The sequence below is a fragment of the Topomyia yanbarensis genome, chromosome 3 (genome assembly GCF_030247195.1).
Source record: "Topomyia yanbarensis strain Yona2022 chromosome 3, ASM3024719v1, whole genome shotgun sequence".
Lineage (NCBI taxonomy): Eukaryota > Metazoa > Arthropoda > Insecta > Diptera > Culicidae > Topomyia > Topomyia yanbarensis.
The window spans coordinates 256,389,790-256,411,650 of record NC_080672.1 but is presented as its reverse complement, the minus strand read 5'-3'; the positions used below and the strand labels follow the sequence as shown (position 1 = coordinate 256,411,650).

Sequence of the window (21,861 nt, the reverse complement as noted above, 5' to 3'; positions counted from 1 at the left end):
TTTGCATAATTGTAGTTCCGTGAGTATTGAGTTTTATTTCCAAGTAGGAGGGTATAGGCCTTTCAACCCGCATCCTCACTACAAAAACGCCGTTAGGAGTACCCGGGAAGAAGTTTCTCCAAGTATCAGGTGTAACGGATTCTACTTCTCCGTATTGCGACATGCATTTTGCAATTGGCTCAGGAGGGGTACGAGGTGATAGGTCATATAACCTTACATCAATATAATCATTCTCAATGTATACGGGAATCTTAATTCCAACGTTGTCACTTTCAACCACGTGTTTTAAGTTGTTCTTCAAAACGAAACGCTCGGCTTGTGCTAACGTGTTGAATGATATTAACACTACATTGCGAAGATGATGATACTGAAGGTACAAGACTTCCGCAAGCCTAAGTTGCATTTTTACCTTCAGAAGGTATTCCACTTCACTAAAACTCGGTCGTTTTAAACAAAATTTAAAGTCAACTACCGCAGCGTTGGGTCGGAGTAGCGCTTTTTCGTCAACTTTACTCATGATGACAAGAATAATCCGATATTTCCTTTGTTCTCGAGACAATGCACACTAGATCGAGAGGCCTGTTGTTCACTTGGCTCGATTGTACGTCTGACTGCGGCAGAAGTAGAAAGTAGACTGTTTCCACAATGATGTTAACTGAACGATTAATCTAGAAGATAATTAATATTTTGACACTAGTAAACTAGCAAACAAAAAACGAACTGGTTAGATTTGCAGGTATAGCTTTCATTCAAAAGAACTAGATAAATTCAGAATATGCTGCAAACAACCAGAGCCCATCAAGAAGATTTTTGAAGGAATCGGGAATTCAATGTCTTTCATTTCCGATAACAATCATCTAGATCCTTACAGCCTGACCGAAACATCGGTACTACCATCCGCAACGATGGAATGTAACGAGCTAAGTGTAGGAGTTAAGCCATATAAAATTATATAAAAAAAGAACCATCAAGCTCATACCCAAAGAACTAACTCCGTTATTGCCACTACCGCAGGGATACATGAGATTAGTCCTTTTGTTAAGGAAAGTCAACATATCTTCTCCAATTGCATATTCTTATAACAACAAAAGTACAAAAGTTTTAATTCAACCCGGTAGGATCTAATTCCTGGTCGCCATGTTCGATTTCGACATAGTCTCTATCTACTTTGCACGTGCGTTAGCATACGACAATTAGAGTTTTAGCGCATTTTGTCATTTTTATCAAATTTAATTATTTTATCATGCTTTTACCTCTCTTGATAGATTCTTAAGAAATCTCGACAAATTTATAATTAGGTATAAGCCAACTGTCAACTGCTTCGTTGAGAGGAAATTCCGGACAATCCGTTACTTGCAAATAACCACTGTTACCATGTTCATCCTGCAATATCACATTACTTCATCAGATTCCCGTATAAGCAAAGCTCAACTTTTTCCATAAATGAAAATAAGGCACATCGGGGCAAGTTGAAATGCGGGGTAAGTTGTAACGAAAGTCTGAATCTTCACCAGGAAAAAAGTGCGGATTGAGGAAAAAGTTCGTTCATTTCAAAATCGAAATTCCGCCCCCCACACAATCTGCGAAATTTCGGTTTTGAAATAAACATTATACAATACTTAATATGTAACCTAATTTGAAATGATTTTGAATTGGAGACTGATTTCAAATTGAAACTAATTTACAATTTCTCGATAAGTTCAACTGGAACTTCCCCTGAATCCGACCTTACCAGAAAAGAGTGATCGCTGAGAATATTTTTCTAGCAAAGAATTTTCTTAAGGGGGAGGGTAACATAACTTTTGTAAAAAGAAATTTCTTTCTTTGAAAAATTTGGCGATACCGAGTCTGTTAGTTTATTCAGTCAATTTCCATACAATAATACAACAGTTAAACCATAATTTCAGCATGAAAATTTGAGGAAATATTGTTCAATTGTGGTATTTTTATATGAAAATTGAATGAATGTACTAACACTCTCTGTATCGCCACAAAAATTTCTTTAAATGTGCCTTTCTATCGAATTTGTCCTTAACCCCCTTCATTAAAACTAATACTTTGAAGGCCATAGGCGTAAGATTGAAACAACTGAACGAGCTCCGCACTTACCTCTCATCATTCGCGAATTCAAATACCACTTTTTTTCTAACCATATCAATCAAATCAAAAATATTCTTGTCCATTAATTCTATGAAATTGTACGTTAAATAATCATTTGATGTCTATCAAATGTGGTGATCATGAAAAGTTTACGGAAACACCTTCCTGCACCTTTAATTTTTAACGTTTCATATCATTTATGCACCTCTTGGGGCAAAGGAAATATATTCATAGGAAATTGTTGTAATGACGGTAACAATCCACTAATTTTTTTTTCTTCAAAACGCACAATTTTGTGCTAGAATTCATTATAGCGGATACAAACACTTTTGCCTTTCTCATATAGAAAATTTATACTGAAAAAAACGACTTTCTAATCGAGGCCCGGAAGGTTCAATCTCATATACCAGTGATTCTCAACCTTCGGTCCACGGACCCCTAGGAGGCCGTGAAGTCGTTGCGGGAGGTCCGCTAAGAAAACTATGTTTTCAGAGTGCAGATTGAAAATAAAATTGTCGTTTTCTAACAAACTGAAAATAACATATTGATAGCATACAAAATCGATGCTTATCCGTGGGAGTCCGCATCAACCGGGGGTCATTTTTTTAAAGAGGTACGAAAAAGGTTGAGAACCGCTGTCATATACTATTCGACTCAGTACACCGAGATAGGAAATTGTCTCTGCGTGTGTATGTTTTTTGCAAAGCGCAGAAAAAACTTTCAAACAAAAGTCCAGAGCAAGAAAAAATGTAGAAAAACTAATATCTAAGGGAACGGGCTTGGGATGCCACCTGACCCGTTTAAACAACTGCTCTTGCCCAGAACCTGATTCCTCCCCGGCACTACCTTTCCGCATTACTTCGAGAGCGTTTTTTCCACTCTAATCCAACGACTAGTAGTTACAGATGTAAATGTTTCGACTGGGCGTTGTGGAATCTAGGGTAGGTTTCGGAAATGCAGTCACAAACTATTTGCGTCGATTTTTTGTTATCTTCGCCAAACGTTTCACCCCTTGGTTTGGGTCTTCTTCATCGGCCATCAATCATTCGTAAACAGACTAGATGAGAGACTAGCACATGGTTACAACTACGACGCCAGCGTCATACAGGATCTCAAAGAGAAAACTGCCCTCATGGAACACTGCATTTCGCACCAACACCCCTGAGTACCCCAAAAATCATCGAAACCAGTCACAAACCCAGCAATCTGCCCATCTTAGAGATGTGCCACAACACCATCACTCCTGACACGTTAACCTGACCGACGCACAGACACCTATAACCTCAGCATCTCTTACTCCTACATTCTTGGATCCATTGGAGAGTTAAGAGCAAAAAATTCCTCTCAAAATACGAAAATTCTCCAACAACAAAATCATACTAACACATCCACCACTGACAGTTCGAAACCAGTATAGTGCTGTGTTAGTGAACGTTCGCAAAACACAGTGATCGAGTGATAAACCCTCGTCTCAAAGCAATTTTAACGAACTCGATGAGTAGACCCAGTAAGTGTAGATTGCGACCAGTAGTATTTTTCGATAAACCTACCATCCGTGCCACATTATACATCCTCCTAATTTTATTTACCCCCCCCCCCCCAAAAATATCAGATGTTTACCCTCCTAAAAGTGACAGGTACCCGTACACCAAACATGTTACTCTGTTGATTTTTGTCGAGTGAGTAGGATTTTTCGTGTTTTTATGTTTTTATGTTTATATGCTGTTCTATCAATGTCATTTAATAAAATAGGCCCTGAAGAAGACCCAAACCAAGGGTCAAAACGTTGGTGAAGATAACAAACAATCGACGCAAATAGTTTGTGACTCCTCAACACACCAACAGTTCTCGATCTTCCACACAGACTAGCAGTTTCTGCATGGTAGTCGGAAAGCTAGTTGTGAGTCGAGATTTAGTGCTCTTCCCCTACGGAGACAATCTGAGCGGCAAACTTCAGATTGTCTAATTTATCGAGCCCCTCAGCTCTCTTGTGACATTCAGCGCCGCAACTCCCTTGTCGTACCATTAAGCATCACTTACTCTCATTGAGTTCCCTACTTGTTCGCGAGCTACTGGGTCTTGTCCCCGACGATGGACCTATACCAATCCAATGGAAAATTCCTCGGTGAAAGAAATTCTCTCGAAAGTTATCCAACAAAGTGTCAAGGTTAATTCGGCGATTCCGGTGGAGCAGAGCATCCGATTCGCTGGTACCCCGACCACCCGCGACTAGTGATGTCTCATCGTGGTCTACTCTTGGTTTTATTCTACTTTGGTTTTAGCACCACAACTTTGGCTTCATATCCTGTGCCATTTAGCACCGCAACTCCTTTAAGCCCTTTGGTTCCTTTCTCGTGTCATTTATCACCACTTCTTCGATAAACCATTTAGCTCCCGACTTGTTCCCAAACTACTCGGTCTAGTTCCCGACGATAGACCTGGCCCAATCCGACGGAGAGTTCCTCAGCGAGAGAAGTTTTCTCGAAACCGAGCCAATCAGCTAGATGCCGAGGTCAGTTCGGCGATTCCAGTGGAGCAAAGCTTCCAGTTCGCTGATGCCCCGACGACCCGCGAATGCTGGTGTCTCTTTGCGTTCTACTCAGTATTGTCCCCGACAGTGACGCTGACGGAGATTTCCCGGCAAAAGATGTTCGCCAGATACCGATTCTTCTGTGGCTTTCGCTATATTTCTATCGAGCCAACCAATGGTAGGGTGTCGTGGTCGGTCCGGCGACTCAGAATGGAGCCTGGCGTCCAGTTCGCCGGTACTGTGACTCTGTCGCAGTCTACTCGACTAGTCCTCGGCGGTGGTTCTACTCCTGAGAAAAGTTTCCCGACGGTGATTGTCCTCCCGAAACTGTTGCTCGTTCTTTAACACCCCATTTCCACTGTAAGGTGGTCATGATCTGCATCATCACTCTGTTGGCCGCATTCCACGTGTTTACGTCGCTTATCATTCTGTAGACGACATTATCCGGGTCGATATCCGGTCCTCCCGTTTCAAGTAGCTCCTTGCACGGCGCTTCGAACCTCGTACATTCGTAGACCACATACTCCGGGCACAATGATGGACGAGAACGGTTTCCCTGGGAAGCTGACAACACTGATTAAGGCTACGATCGATGGTGTAAGGTGTTGTGTCAAAATTTCGGGCGGCCTCACGGATCCGTTTGAAACACGCAGGGGACTAAGACAAGGCGATGGGTTGTCCTGCCTGCTGTTCAATATAGCGCTGGAAGGTGTAATGCGAAGAGCGGGGTTCAACATGCGGGGCACGATTTTCACGAGGTCCGGACAGTTCGTGTGCTTCGCTGACGACGTGGACATAATCGGTAGAAACAAGGAGATGGTAGCAGATCTGTATACTCGACTGAAGCGCGAAGCAGCACGAGTAGGACTGAAGATAAATGTGTCTAAGACGAAGTACATGCTGGCTGGCGGAACCGATCGCGATAGGGAACGCTTGGGCAGTAACATTACGATCGACGGCGATGAGTTCGAGGTGGTTGACGAGTTCATCTATCTAGGCTCATTGGTGACTGCGGACACTAACACCAGCCGGGAGATCAGAAGGCGTATTATCTCTGGAAGTCGTGCTTACTATGGACTCCACAAAACTTTGAGATCCAGGAAGCTTCACCACCGCACGAAATGTGCATGTACAACATACTAATTAGACCGGTGGTTCTCTACGGGCACGAAACGTGGACAATGCTCGAGAAAGATCTGCAAGCACTGCAAGTCTTCGAAAGAAGGGTGCTGAGAACGATCATAGGTGGTGTGCAGGAGGATGGTGTGTGGAGGAGAAGGATGATCCACGAACTTGTGCGACTCTATGGTGAGCCAAGTATCTGGAAAGTAGCTCAAGACGGAAGGGTACGGTGGGCGAGGCATGTTGTGAGGATGCCGGACAACAACCCCACCAAGTTGGTTTTCACCTCCAACCCGGCAGGTACAAGACGGAGAGGAGCGCAGCGTTTCCGGTGGCTGGACCACGTGGAGCAGAACCTGGCGAGTATCGGACACCTGAGAGGTTAGAGACAAGCAGTATCTGACCGAGTGACGTGTCGAAATATTGTGATACAGATTAAATCATGTTAATATGATGTACAATCAGGAAATATATAATAATATATACTCCGGGCACAATGGTGACATTCCGTGCCCGAACCGATGAAGATATTTTCTGAAGCAGCCGTGACTCATACGGCAGGAACGCCCTGTTCAGATTTTCATGGTTCCACTTGGTTTTCAGCGCCCCAGGCGGGAACCCCATATCACGGTATCGAAGCGAAATACTAGATAGCAGACGTCTCGTGCTATTTCTCGGACTGCCGACGTTTGGCATAATCATCGCTATTGCGTTCGTTGTTTTAGCCGACTTTTGGCTGACCCAATTGCTTCAGTGGATGCTTCGATGCAATCACGTGCCATCCAACGATTATCTTTAGTTTACCAGGGTACATTTCAGATGGCGTCAATGTGTCCTTATCTTCGCTATTTCGACTCGGTACTCGTCTCCCACAGCTTGGCGTCTACTTCTCAGTACAGCTACTTGTTGCCTTGCGCTCCTTTCTTCCTCTCTGATCTTGTTCTCTGAATACGCCTTCTAACTCTGAAGCAAGCAACGAGCAGCATACTGAGCGACTCATTTACCCCCCGACGTCTACTACGTGGTTCCAGTTTTCGCGGTATTATAACGTCACAAGCCGTCACAATATTTCTTGTTGGATCAGCCACATCAACGTTCTCTATCCTGTTGTCCGCCCGAGATGCCTCAATCAGTGATGCGAATTTTCATTTTCAAATGCCAATTTTCAGTTCAATCCCCCTAGGGTTGTGGTACCGGTAATACCGGTACCGAAAATCCTGTGAATAATGACCCATTCTGGTACCGAAATACCGGAATAAATATAAGTACGGGTATTTTCGGTACTATGCAAAGTTTTTGATGACCAATATAATTAACCTAATCTTTCAGTACATATAGGAGCCTATTTCAAACATCGGCCAGCAAGGTGTCATTAGAAAATTAACGAACCCCTTGTCGCAACTGGATATTTTAACTATTTATTCGAAAATAAATACAACGATCTTCGAAACTCGCAAATAATTTATACATTTGACTCACTTTTTAGTGGTCTCTCAACTCAAGTTTTTTTCATTTCCATGATTTTTAAATCAACAAACATTCTGAACGATCGTTTTATAATTTACGCAACACGAATCCCCTTGAGAGTACACTTATTCTACAAGAAAGGTAATAAGGTGGTGCCTATGCATATCAGTCTATACGTATAGGGTATCAATCACTTTATTCGTGGTGTTAACTGAAGCAAGCATCCCTTCCGTGAAATGCATAAATAAAAATGGGGAGCAATCTATTTCAACATGTCGTACGATGTTGTTTATGACGTGGATAAAATAGTTTCATAGAGGCAGTCTAGCATGCAAATATGCTATGATAATGTAGGAAACCAGCACGTACTTATAAGATGAAGGCATGTCATCTTGAAATGGAATTATTTAGCAAGGCTGCGGAATTGAATATTGGTTGCGGTGAACGCATGTGAAAACGCATTGAAATTCGCATTCCTGATTATCATTATTATCGTGGATGATTGCTTGTTCAGAAATTTGTTAAGAACTTGATCCTCGAACATACGAATTCTCTGGTGATGGTGGTTTGAAGAGTTCCTTGGCTAAACAATAATAAAACACTTACTCATTGTGTAAGATTCTAGAATCGTCACAGAATTAATAGTGGCTTTTTGCACCCTTTGCATATCTTTTATATGACCTAGATTACTAATGGCCAAAAAAGTTTTCCTCTTATAATATTCCTAAAACTCTAATATTGATTTTAATTATTGCACACATTTTCGGTAGAACGAAAATCTTAACAAATGGTACACACTACATTTTGCTTGCCGAATATCAGTAAAATTTTTGTGAATTTTAACTTGCTGAAATATCAGCAATACTTACAGCAAAAAATTTTTCACTGAAATTACAGAAATTTAAAACTGTCAAAATTTGCTGAACTGTCAGTTTGATTTGCTGGAACTCAGCAAAATTGCCATTCTTTCACTGATTGTTTCAGCAATCAAATGCTATAGATCCTGATTTTCGTCAAAATAATGGGCTTTAGTAAAAATCAGCGAAACAAAAATGGCAAAGCTGAACTCTTAGCAGTTCCAGTAAAACATTTTGCTGAAATAAAATACAAAAAATTGGTGTGTACCTTTTGATAGTAACATTGTCTACCTTTAAAAGCGAGAATATTTCTGAGAGTATTTTACTATTCAATTCATCTTTGCATACGCATTGCTCGAAAATATTTGAAACATTCAAATAAAAAATGTATACTTTCTTGTAGAACATGCGTTCCGAATTATCCTGTTCATGCATTGCCAATTTGAATATTGAAAAACACATCCAACGATGCTGAGTTGCTTCTTGTTTATTTTTACCAAATTTTCATCTTCCCAAAGGCAGAAAATACATAAGCCGTTTTCGATTAACAGCATATTTCGTTCCTAGAGGTATAAATAATAAGCAATGTAAACACGGCTGGTAGCACATAACTCGCGACAACAGAAGAGAACGAGCGATAAAATGAATGCAAAATCGGTAGTGCCGCGGATGGTGCTATCGAGGGTGATTCTAAAGCTAGCACGCAGTGAGCATTTTCCCGGGAGCAGCATGGTGGCGTGAGTTATAGTGAGAGATATAGAGTTAACATTAGTTTTGCTAGTTAGTAAATACCTATACGTGGTCGGAACGCAAACACCATCGACCAGGGCGCTGGAATTGCACGGGATCGAAGTGAGAAGTGCGTGTGTGTGACCATAGCTGTGATAACGCATTCACCCTACGTAACAAAAATGGCTGTCCATGTTCTGGACGTCGATCACTTTGCGATCAGTGCAATTGTGACGGTGGTGATGCAAGTAATTTTCTTCCTGATCGCCGCTATCTTCCAGCTGGACAAACTAACGGATTTTGCGGGTGGAGTCAACTTTATCATCATTGCCTTGTTGACCTTCTTTCTGGGCCAAATCGACAGGACACTGAAGGTAAGCAATTTTTTGTACTTATGTATCCCTAATTCTTGAATAATCGTATGTATCAAACAAAACTCGCAATGCAAACGTTTTGTATCCTTAATCACGTACACTTTGGATACCAGCATACCACTCACCTCTGTGTTATTTTCTGTGCTGAACAAAATAAGCTGTGATTCTAGGGATTTGCGAAACAATTTGCACCTGAAATGCAATGTGAAAATAAGGTAGTTTAGCATAGGGTGCGTGTTCCATGATTCATCTCACAATTCAGGCTCACCATACCACATAGCATAGCAAAATTCTTACTGTTGCAGGCACGTAGCCAGAATTTCTGGGGGAGGGGAGCTTTATAGTTAAATTCTGGGTAGTTCCGTTAGTAGAATAAATAATTAAAATATATTTTGCATTGTCCAAAAACCCATGAATTAAGAAATAAAATCTTCAAATGTTCACATATAATATTTGCTTAATCTGGATCTTATCAAGTCCCAACGGTTTTGCAAGATTGCTGAAAGTCAACAGAACTAATTCTTGCTTTGTAGTGAAATCAGTAGTTTGTTGCACACATTTTGCATTTTGACTTTTACCATAGTTTCAGGGATCTAGGAATTCATCCGAACTATAAAAACCAGTCTGATATATTTCTAATTCGTAAGTTCAATGATATAAAAAGTCTCAATTTCGTAATCGGGATCTGTGAAAGAATCTACTTAAACAGATAAATAAATGGTTATTTATCTATTTAAGTTCATTTCCCACGAGAGTCAATCGAAATAAACCTATGTTATTCTTAAGATTTTTATTATTACGACATGATCAGTATCATTTTAATTAAAAATTTCATAAAGTCGGGGTAACGTAAACTTTGTGTGAACTAGAAATAGTAGTAAGCCGCCTAATCGTGAAAATAAGAGTTGAACCTATTTTCCGCATCTGCAAATCGCTTGCCTGATCATAAGATTTAAAGCAAATTTCGACATTCACTTTTTCGGACATTCTTTGTATTGGTAAACTAGGATTTCGCACTGATATGTTCCAATCCATGGAGATAACCTTGACGTTGGTTTCGTCCTTCATCACGGCGGAAAATGATTTGATTAGCAACTGCGTGTAAAGTTTCGTGAGACGCATTTTAAGATAGCTTTCTACTCATTCCAATTTAGCGTTATCTACACCTTGTAAACGTATAGTCTAGAATACGTGGCATTTTCAAGCACCCCTTAACTCTAGAATATTCATTTTTGTTACTGGAGAAAATTGTAATTTGTAAATTATTAACTATAATCATATTCTATTCGTCGATGCACTTTCTTTTGATGTTTAGATTTTTGAAAAATATTACAACGTAAAGTAGCACCTCATCGAATAAAATATTTTTTGCGGTCAATCCTCCTAGAAGTCATTTAAAAAAAAATATTTTTCAAACAAATTTAGTTCGAGATTTAATGTCTTCAGCAAGGTTTTCGAAACTGCTGTCTCTACACTTCTCAGGGAAGGCTTGCGATCGCGAACTATTGCCAAGAAAACACTTGTTTGACTTTTAAGTAAAACCTACTTTATTCCGGATATCGATGTCACTTTAGTCTGTTTGTATTGTGCACTTTTCCCACTCACTTCCTTAGGCTACTCCTACCTCGGATGCCAATGGCGGTACTACAGCTGCTGTTGATTCTGGGCCCCTTCTGCTACTGCGTCTTGCCGTCGTACTCGTTGATGGCCGGTTTCCTCGTAACTCGCGGGCGGCCACGGGGTCTTCGTCGATTTGTAAACGACGTCTCGTTTTCTGCAGAAGGACCTTGGTAACATTGGTGATGCACTACCCTGGATGTGGTAACGAATCCAGGTAGCCTTAAGGATGCCGATTGGAATGGCGTCAGCGTTGACTCCGCGATGGCGGTCGCAACTATACCGTGCGTTTTATAGCGGTTTGCGGGTCTGGCACTACTGCGGTCTAGCACGCTTCGACGGGTTTCAAGGGTAAACCAAAGGGGTTCTGTGGGTACAGTTGGGGTTGGACATTGATTTTTACAGTGGGTACGGTTGCTTATGTTCGAGAGATTCTGCTTGGAAGGGTCCTTAAGTGGTTGTCTTTGTATTCACTTACTCCTTTATTCGTCACTCACTTTCTAGGAGTTTGCTTGTAACTTTGCAAAACTTAATCATTTTCAATTCTATCATTAACTCAAAACTTTATCTTCCACTTAAACTTTTCGTACCGCTTTGCTAGGTGGTTACCAGGCTAATGGCGTTCTTAGTTCTGGTCGTTCACCTCGAACCTCGACCGTTGATCTCTCAGTCGTCCACATATTCCGCCCCATTTTGCCCCTATAGGTGTGTGGCAATCGCAACCCTCTATGGCCGCCTACTTCCTTCGATATGCGCTACCAGTGGTGGGTGGTGGAAACTATTGCATGTTGTGGATTAGGGCATTGCAAAAAAAATTTTTTTTTGAATTCTCAAAGGTCCCCCCTCTCATATTGTGACAAATGTCAAAGTAAGCTCAGATGCCAAATTTCACATCATTTGGACAATTTTAGACCCCCGCCCACTTCGCTTGAAATTTTTTGAAATTGGTAGTATGGGAAAATATGGAGGAAAATACATTAAATGCTATAACTTTTGAAGTAGCAAACAGAAAATTACAATTGATGCCTCTTTTGAAAGGAAATATGGGGTACTGGGTCATTTGCCTCCAAAATCCCTTATTTTAATGATTTTTCTGCTCCGTGATGCAAATCATACATATTTTGTAAATTTTCCAATGCGTAAAAATCTCAAAAATCGATCGGAGCCTTTTGGACCTTTGTCCAAATACGAGAAGTTGGGGTTAAATGACCTTTTGTCATTCATATTAAACTGCATCATTTTCTCGTGCATATATCTCTATTATTCTTCACTCAATTTTCCTAAACTATATCTTGTGCAACATGGAAAATCCTTAGGATTATAAAAAATAGATTCGTTACCGGTAAAATTCAGGAATCAAATTATCTGACATATAGTGACGATTTCACATTTTTATCATAAAATCGCACATATTAACTCCATTTAACAACAAAATTCTTTTTTGATTTACTACTTTTAGTGTAAAATATGCTGGGATCACATGAGAAAACTTTCATTCCTGGAAAAATAGGGGAAGTTGAGGAATTAGGAAAAATAATGAAAAAAATGAGATTTGTAGAGTAAATATCAAAAAAATTGATGTTTCTGAATTTTAACTCTAACGTTTTTATTTTTGTTTTATTCCTCAGTATGAGAAAATGATAACATTTAATATGAACGACAAAAAGCCCTATAACCCCAACTTCTCGTATTCTGACTAAGGTCAAAAGGGTTCCGTTCGATTTCTGAGATTTTTTCACATTAGAAAAACTACAACATATGTATGATTTGCGTCACGGAGCAGAAAAATCATTAAAAATATGGGATTTTGGGGCCAAATGACCCAGTACCCCACTTTTTAATATTTTCATAGAAATAAAAATATCTCCATTCAAATACTAAGATTATTTCCTTTCAAAAGAGATATAAATTGTAATTTTCTGATTGGTACTTCAAAAGTTATAGCATTTAATGTATTTTTCCTCCATATTTTCCCATACTACCAATTTTAAAAAATTTCAATCGAAGTGGGCGGGGGTCTAAAATTGTTCAAATGATGTGAAATTTGGCATCTGAGCTTACTTTGACAATTGTCACAATATGAGAGGGGGGGCCTTTGAGAATTCGAAAAAAACAATTTTTTTGCCATGTCCTATTGTAGATGGCTGCGTGCTACATGGATGTTGAGTGGGCTGTTTTCCGTCAGATCTTACATTTATTTTCTTGACACTAAAAACACATAAATAAACACAAAAATTACAAAACGCGAAAATCTCAACAGTCTTGGACGAAACGAAACCACTTGTTACAGTCCGATTAACTCCTACACTATGATCGATTTTGATGATTGTGCAACTTGGCACTGACCATATGTCGTCGCTGATGTGCTATCTTATGACAAGCGCCATTTAGCACAGTTCGAGAAAAACGATTTTTAAAGTTGGAGATTGAATATTTTAAAACTTATAAATGGTATAAACAATCCAAAGAAGACAATTGATGCCTCTATCTATTCTGTATTAATCTCTCAAATATTACGATGATCGGTTGACTATGTTGCGAGTTTTTACTATGAATGTAAACAAAAGTCGCACTCACACGTGTCATAGACGTGTATTGATGACAAAATTTGTATGACGTGTCATAATCGTGCATGGAAAATTTTCCATAGAAAAAAATCATCAATTTTTAATTTTTATTCATATCTTTGGCTTCATTTGGTCTATAAACAATCGGTGAGATGCATTTTGAACAAAATGAGTCAGGGAATCTAGAAAAACTAGTTATTTTTGGTTACAGTGTTGCCAAATATGCTATATTTCCAGTTTAAAACTTAAACTGTGTTTTTCTCACAACTCGTGTATTTTTCTTTTGAAAATTTTTATGCCATTGTGTTCCTCAGATATTTTGACGCATATAAACATATAAAACTTCAATATAACTTGTGCAAATCCCTAGATACAGTGATTTGATGCAAAAAACTGACAATTTCTCATCATGTTTCTCGCTATATCTACGTAACCAAGTAGAATTTCAAAATTCTAAAAACGCCACTTTGTAGAGATTTTTCAGACAAGTAATGTGGCATGTCTAACTCAGTTTACCCCAAAATGGCGTTTGTCATAAGATAGCACAACAGCGACGATGTATGGTCTTTTCAAGGGGTTGTATGGTCTCTAAACCCATGAAAATTTGCTCGGGGAGGCAGTGTTAAATAACTTTCCAATATAGAAGTTTCCTTTATAAAAGTACTGTTCTTGAACCAATGCTATGGAAGCTTTACCTTCTATAGCATTGGTCCAAGAACCGATTCATAATTGATGTACGTTTATGCTAGAGATTAATGTGTGCAACTTTCACCATTATTGATTACAAAACTACATTTCATTTCCAACATATATAGTACAACAACTAGAAGACACCAACCACGTTGGGATATAAATGCATGTAGCGAGCCATATCAGTTTTAAATGTGACACGATCATTTGATTCCCACGATTTGCAAAGAACATAACGGTCCACTGTGTCAGAGATTCGCATAACACAGTAAGGGCAAAATCCAAAATGCTCTGTGCGCGACTGGCATATTTTAGGCCCTCCAGCCATTAAGTCCTCGGCACGAAACTACACCTTGACATAGGGACTCCTGCTTTCAGTTGCCTCCGACGACATATGAGCAGGACCCCAGTGGCTCAATTCTTGGCCGGATAATACACTGTCTCTGGACAGTTTCGTCTGTACACATCGAAATTTGATAATCGAATCTTAGCAAATCACTGCACTACCATCAGCCGATAGTCACAGCAAATTCCTAGTCAACGAACATAATAGTGTCGATTACCGGAACAAAATAGTGCCGATTACCGGCGAAAAAATTTCTGTCTGCCTGTCCCGAGATAAACTAGCATTTCGTAGATTTGTGGCTATATGTGACACAAATGAGTGCGAAAGAAACAAAAATAAACGTCAAACCGTTTTTCGCTTGCACTAATGCAAATTGAACATGCGCGTAATTCGGCGCACGGCTTGGTGTCGCATGGCTGAAAAGTCACAATGTGGATTTTAGAAAAGATTCGCAATAATGCAACATACTGCGAAGTTCGCCTGGCTTTCCCAAGTTCCGTTCGCCAAAGAGAATATTTTAAGCCTCCTCAACAATTTTAACCATACCACGGGTCGCATGACACTATGGAATTGGGGTTCCCTGTTTGGTGGGTGTTTACCATCGGAACTGGGGGTCCGTCATGGAATTCTTAGTCAGTTGAAACAACCACTACACGACTTATTAAGGTTGTTCGGAGAAAGAAGCTGATATTGACAGCTTCCATAGATGGCCGAACAACCGTAAACTGTAAATATGTAGCCCAAAAACTGTAAAATATTGGAGGTTGTAGCACAAAGTTTGGATAAAAATTATGATCACGCAAGTTCGTGAGTAATAGTTTATCAATTTGTTGTTATGAAAAAGTTTGCTGTACAAACAATTTCTGTGCCTAGTATAGAAGCAACCAGTTTTCAAACATATCTCGATGTTGCTCGCAAGTTATGTTGGAGTTGACTCCTCAAAGAAAGAAAAATGGGCCCAGCATGACATTCGTGTGCAAACCGCGCCACACGGTCACTTTATTAAGATGAATTGGAATCTTTAATATCTTCTATGGCTGGCTGCTCATCACACCGAGTAGCCAGTTTTGTTTATTTAATACTCCATACACCAAAAATGAACGTTGGTTGAAAAGATAAATTTTTAGCAACTAATTGCGAAGAGTTGACTTGAAAATTTCAAAATTTGAATGCGTTGTTCAAGCGTATATTGTTGGAATGATAAAATTGTAGAGAAAACTAAACAAATTAGTTTTATATGTCAAGCTAGTCATTAAAAAATCGCAATTGAAAAAAAAATGCTAAAAGCACCCTATATGATTTTTACATTTAATAAAAATCACGTCATTATCGCACTTGCCTTAGAATAACTTCGTTACCAATAAAAACTTTTCTAGAAAATCATCTATTTTTAACGTGAAAAAACAATAATTTGGAAATGATAGACAGCTTTTTATTGTGGTAGGTATACTACATCAAAGTTCTGGAAAGTTCTTCGTCCACATTCATTTGAGCGACTGAAAATAAAAATCGCAAGGATAGAACATGCTTCATAAAACCCGTTTCAAATATATTAGAATATAAAAACCGGATATAAACTTCAAGCATAAAAATCGGACTGGGACATTACTCTGTAAGAGTCGGATTAAAAAACCTTCAGTAAAAAAACCGAAAAAAATATATCCGATTCTTACAAAGTAGTTTTTGATAGCCGACTTTTAATCTTGAACATCAAGATATACGGTTGCTCCTATGAACGATTTATATATTTTTAAACGATTTTTCTACTGGAGGTTCATCCTGGCCGAGTTTTACGGGTGAGAACTTTTTAAGCGATTCTTATGCTGAAGAATTTCTGTCCGATTTTTGTGCTTGAAGTTTATTTCCGATTTTTATATTCTAATATGTTTGAAACGGGTTTTGTGAAGCATGTTCTATCCTTGCGATTTTTTTTTTCGGTCGCTCATTTGAGCAACAATTAAAATGCAAATGGAATCACTTGTCAACTTTCGTTTAGAAAAGTGCATGTTTGCTATTACGATATTTGTATTTGGTCCACTTCATAATAATTATTTCTAACAAATCCCGGCAGCTGACAACTACTAGTACTGAATTGGAAACGATAAGTAGTTCATAAAAAATGAAATCAATCTGTCATCATGTTCAACAAAATTGGTTTATCTTTCGCTGGAACATGTTTCCTATATGTATATATATGTTGGTCAGGTCCTGTTTGCAACTGTTAAATGAAATGTGTTCCCTGAGGCTTACAGTATTGACATGCCCATCCATAATAGCAGAATGGCTTTTAGAATTGTAAATGTAGTTTCATCCATCCTTCGTGCCACAGGTACCTGGGTTGGTCCCACTGCGAAAGCTCGCGAGGTTTTATGTATAGTGAAAATTTAGACGAACGCATCACATTAAGGAGTGATAAGGTATTTTCGGTAAAAAAATATCGTTCTTAGTAAGTTTTTTTGGTACCGAGAACCTTAGTATATTGAGTTGATTGCCATAATATAGTGCAACTTTTGAACAATACCCGATCAGAAACACATAGCACAAAGATTTCGAAACTACATCTCGCGTTTAAAAATGATATCTCGTGTTGTTACTTGTTATAATTTTCTGTTATTTTAGCTACTAATGAGACAAAATTTAAAACACAGTATGTTACGAAAATTGCATTCTGATATTTTTTTCCGAAGAACAAAAAGGCGTGAAGATCCTAAATCTGTTTAGCAGATTGCAAACGATAAATCACAATTTCGATTCAGCTTTTAGCTGCAATTTTATTTTGCTTAGATTTAAGTTTTATCAGTAAAACAATGTTTACTTAGTTTTTCCTAAGGAATATGGTAATAAACCACTTTGTGCATAAGGACACAAAGTGGTTTATTACCCGATCAGAAACACATAACAGAAATATTTCAAAACTATATCTCGCTTTGTTACTTGTTATAAATTTCTGTTATTTTAACAACTAACGAGACCTAATTTATAACACAATATGTTACAAAAATTGTGTTCTGTTATAATCTTGTTATTTCATTCTGATCGGGTATGGATGGAAATTGAACGAAATTACTAACACGCTGTATCGCCACATTTTTAAAGACTGTGCCTTTTCAATCAAACCGTTATGTGTCCGACACGGTACCCGGGTACCTTTTTAGGTTTCAATTAATGAAATCCCCATGTTTTATCCATAGCTGGAAATTGAAACTTTTTGACATCTTAGAACTTAGCTAAGTCAAGCTTTTGTGTTAATAATATTGTTGAAATAGTAAGACGGGGAGTGAGGAGGGGCTCCTGAATTTTTTTACTACGTATCAGGCCAACGTGGGTACCCGGGTACCCACAAAACTGATATACCAATAACTAAGGTAATTTCCAACCGATTTTGATACTTTTTGGTGTTTTGGATTCGGGAAATCATCCACTTTTAGACTTGGTGAAAATGAATCGGATTACTTCATTTGGTTCCCGGGAATCCTGATTTCCGGAAGCATGTACCAGTGCTGGGATACTATTTGTGAATTTCAATGGAATACTAGCAATATGGGTATCAAAATTCTTGGAATTGCATCAATTGGTGATTTGACCGCGGAACGAACATTCCGGAGCAGGTTTCCGTAGGGCCGTGAGTGGCCGTTCCATTCCAATTCCATTTTTCAAACTGCCATAGGGTACCGTAACAACAAATAACATACTTTCGAGAAAATTTGAAGAGTTTTGAAACTCATATTGCTAGGACATTTTAAAAATTTACAAATCATGCCCTAGTACTGGAACATTACTCCGGAAAATCCGGATTACTAAGAACCAGATACATTCATCCAGTTCAATTTTACAAAATCAAAAAGTGGACGAGTTCCTAAATCCAAAACATCTAAAAGTGTCCAAATCGGTTAAAGGAAGCCATAGTTAACAGCATTTCAATTTGTGGATACCCGGGTACCCTCGTTGGCCTGTTAAAGGTGTTGGACACATAACTGTTAAACGAAACTCAATTCAAGGAATTCGGGTGAAATGAAAGTATATTGCTTCTCAATTAACCTGTGTGCAATTAGGCAATCCACAATGTCGGTTTTTCTGTTGATAGCAACGAAAGGAAATTCGCCCCTTTACGGAAGCTAAATTGTGTATGTGACAGTAAACCATTTGCTTTGATTCAATTGTCTAGGCGGAGCAGGATAATTTTCTCCGGACAACTTTCGAATACAGGACAACGTTGCAATCGGCCGATACGAGTCGTTTTAGTTACTATATACCACAATTACAAAGTGGCAGAAGCTATAGTATACTCCTTTGTTGCGCATTTCGCCTCAGCAGACAGCGCTTTTCAAAGCGTGATATCCTACACAGAACGGAAAAGGTTTTCTTTGTTCTGCTGAAACTGCCCAACGCTCAGTGAGAAAGTGTTTGCTTTTTCAGAAGTAATTCAAATTACCATGTCATTAAATTTCGGTTTATTCCTTCTTTGCTATGAAAAAATATATATCTACACCTTAAAAATGTGTTTTGCCGAACAAAAGTCCCGCTATACCGCTCTATCCTAACTTGAAGTACTATTTATTCCAAGCCATTGAGCTGAGATGAGATGAGTCGCAAATCTCACCTTCATGAGTGTTTAATATTTATTTAAAGGCTGATGTTGAAAGGTCCCATCCAACCAGCATCATCTCATATGAATTTAACCGCAGGCCAGGAAACAGAAACGCACGATGAAGATGCATGAATCCGCCAAAGTGGGGAGACTGGCAAAGCAGAAATGACACCGACTTTGGTTTTCCTGATAGAATCTGTTTTAGGACCGTTTCTCTATCTGGATGTATGTACATATTTCACTCAAAATAAGCATACAAAATAGCAAAAGATAATTCTGTTTTTCTCCAAGAAAAGATAATTCCATTTTTTCGCTGGTTTTAACCTGAAAGGTCACATGCCTGGTGTTGTGACTTGTTATCATAAAAGAGGTGGGTACTATGTTAAATGCGTCTCATAGCGGAGATGTGGTTTCGTTTGACTATACATATAGGAGCATAATAGAGGCGAAATTATTTATTCATATCCCAGCATAAATTAGACATTGACCTAGTTTTCGTCCCCAAGCGACATCAAACCGGAATTGGTCGTTTTTTGGGGTTTAACTGTTTCTTTTTTGTCTTCAGGAGCAGCATTTTATCTCTGAGGGCTAAAGTGAAGAAGTGCAAATAGCCATTATCGTCATGGGAAGCTAGTGCCATTAGAATGAATATCTGGTACCTAACTGGAGCAGGTTCAGGAAAGCAAGAGAATTTGATTCTCTGCTTTCTTTATGGACGGCAATACGTTAAAGGGAATTGGAACAATCATTCGACATAGTAAAATTTTTGCTGAAAGATGAGTGCGATGCTCCATTGCAAAGGAAATTTTCATCTGTGGTATATAAAGTAAAGATACGAAATAGAATTAGGGAGCGGCTTACAATAGCATTTATGGGCAGAATGATAATAATGAAAATTTTCAGCCTCGTCTTCAGTAACGGATCACGAATCAACAATGAATGTTTAGAAATGTTCAAGTTCTCATCCTTCTGTTGGTAGAGGAGTTACAAATGTGACGTGGAAATCCCCCGTAAAAACTTTCGACAAGACAAAATCAACCAAACCTGTTTTAATCTACCTAGACGTGCAATTGTGCCTTTCTCATTTATCAAATCCTTGATATAATAGCCGATTACGTTCAATATAACATTGTAGAAATATTTATTACATTCTTATTACACTTGGTAAATATATTTAAGTGCACGATTGCCACGAACCTGATGAGCAACATGTTGACGCTGACACAGTTGAAACAAAAAGTTTAATCAGCGGGAGTTCAATTTTGTTTTCATGTTAACATATTTTGAAATGCGGAGTGTTGTGAGAAGGGGGGGGGGATAATTAGTGGGAGGGGCAGGATGCGTCGGGAACAACCTAACATATTTTGGTATACGAATGGATGAAGGGAATGCGGGTGTGAGGTTGGTCTGAGAGGTAGGGGAGTAAGAAAATTGAAGAGGAGTGAGAGAGGGAGATGGGGGAAGGGTGGATGGGGGTGCAACATTTCGTATTCCATTTGATACTAGGTTAGTGAAGATTGCTTCGGTCATCACCGTAGTTTGTTTATGTCTGTTTATCTTCATTACCTTCACCAACAGCAGTAGCGAAATTTTTAAACTTTTTGAGAAATTTGAAATTAGTTTCAATTTTATATTAGTTTCAAACTTAAAATCATTTCAAATTAAATTTGACCACCAAAACTGATCTTTAAATAAGGTTTTGACGTATAACGTATTGTACGATGTTCATCCCAAAAACAAAATTTTGGGCCTACCTCCCCCGGTTTTTTCTGGATCCGCTCCTGATAAACATGCCACTTGGCCCCAATGGTGGTTGCTTAAACTAATTACATTTCTAAATTGCCAATATTTTCGTTTGTCCAGTAACAGCGCTCTGGCAACCATAGTTGGTTCGCCTTAAATGGAACTCGCAGACGAGAGTTATTACGTAGAGCTCGAATGCGGGCTTGCAGATCCAGCCGTCCCGAGGATTGTAGGGCAATCCACTCTGGCAGAGAGTAAGTCCGAGACGAACAGGGCTCGAGAGCAGTCCTTCCGAATGCTGAGTGTATCGAGATGTATTAACTGGCAACGGTATTCATAGCTCGGCAATTTGAATCTGTTTCGCCATGGAAGATGTCGAAGGGCGAAGCGTATGAACCGGCGTTGGACAGCCTCGATTCTGTCAATCCCGTTCTGGTAGTACGGATTCCAAACAGAAAAACAATATTCTAACGCTGAGCGGACCAACGCGCAATAAAGAGATTAAAGACAGTATACGTCCCTGCAGTTTTTCGCTATTCGGAAGATGAAATCAAGCTGTCTTGATGCCTTATCTACGATGTATGAAATATGTGGTTTGAACGTTAGTGCCGAATCCATAATGACTCCGAGATCCTTGATGTGAGAGTGTCTTGCCGGATGTAGCGAAAAATGGAGCGGATAGACAGTTCTTAATGCTGATTTGGAGTTGCCTTCCATCGAGGTAGGAACGAAACCAGCGCAGAAGTTGTCCATGAATTCTGAGTTTTTCCAGTTTCGCTAATGCGATATTATGGTTAATTTTGTCGAAGGCCGCAGATAGATCCATGTAAATAGCATTGGTTTGCAATGCGTCAGCGAATCCCTGTCTGTAATGTAGTGCAGTGAAAGAATATAGGGTCTAAAACAACCAGCTCGAATAATTTTAATACGGCACTTAAACACGAGATGTCGTATTTGTTTCCTTTTTTATGAACTGGAAACATGTGTGCTGCTTTCCAGCAGGAATGGAATGTTCCAGTCGTGAGTGATAGCTCGAAGACCCGTCGAAGTGGTTCAAGAAGCCCGCTAATGCAATTTTTGGCAAAAATCGAAGGAACGCCTCTGGCCCCGAGGAACTAGATGCTTTCAGTT

At 39.1% G+C, this 21,861-nt stretch overlaps 2 protein-coding genes across 6 annotated transcripts in view; one reads left to right on the top strand and one right to left on the bottom strand.

The window, feature by feature from the left end:
* Positions 1-21,861, bottom strand: part of LOC131694290 (negative elongation factor E) — a 315,399-nt gene that overhangs the window by 109,189 nt on the left and 184,349 nt on the right. The gene's annotated exons all lie outside the window — the stretch shown is intronic.
* LOC131694289 (uncharacterized) overlaps positions 1-21,861 on the top strand; it is a 79,548-nt gene that overhangs the window by 2,059 nt on the left and 55,628 nt on the right. Inside the window, exons 2-3 of one of the 4 annotated variants that reach the window (XM_058982897.1) lie at positions 1,266-1,481; positions 8,646-9,179. In XM_058982897.1, coding sequence (XP_058838880.1) covers positions 8,988-9,179 — 192 coding nt within the window. In that variant the 5' untranslated portion in view covers positions 1,266-1,481; positions 8,646-8,987. Of the gene's footprint in view, positions 1-1,265; positions 1,482-8,594; positions 9,180-21,861 lie in introns of all 4 variants that reach the window. The other 3 variants (XM_058982895.1, XM_058982896.1, XM_058982894.1) reach the window with 3 other exon arrangements.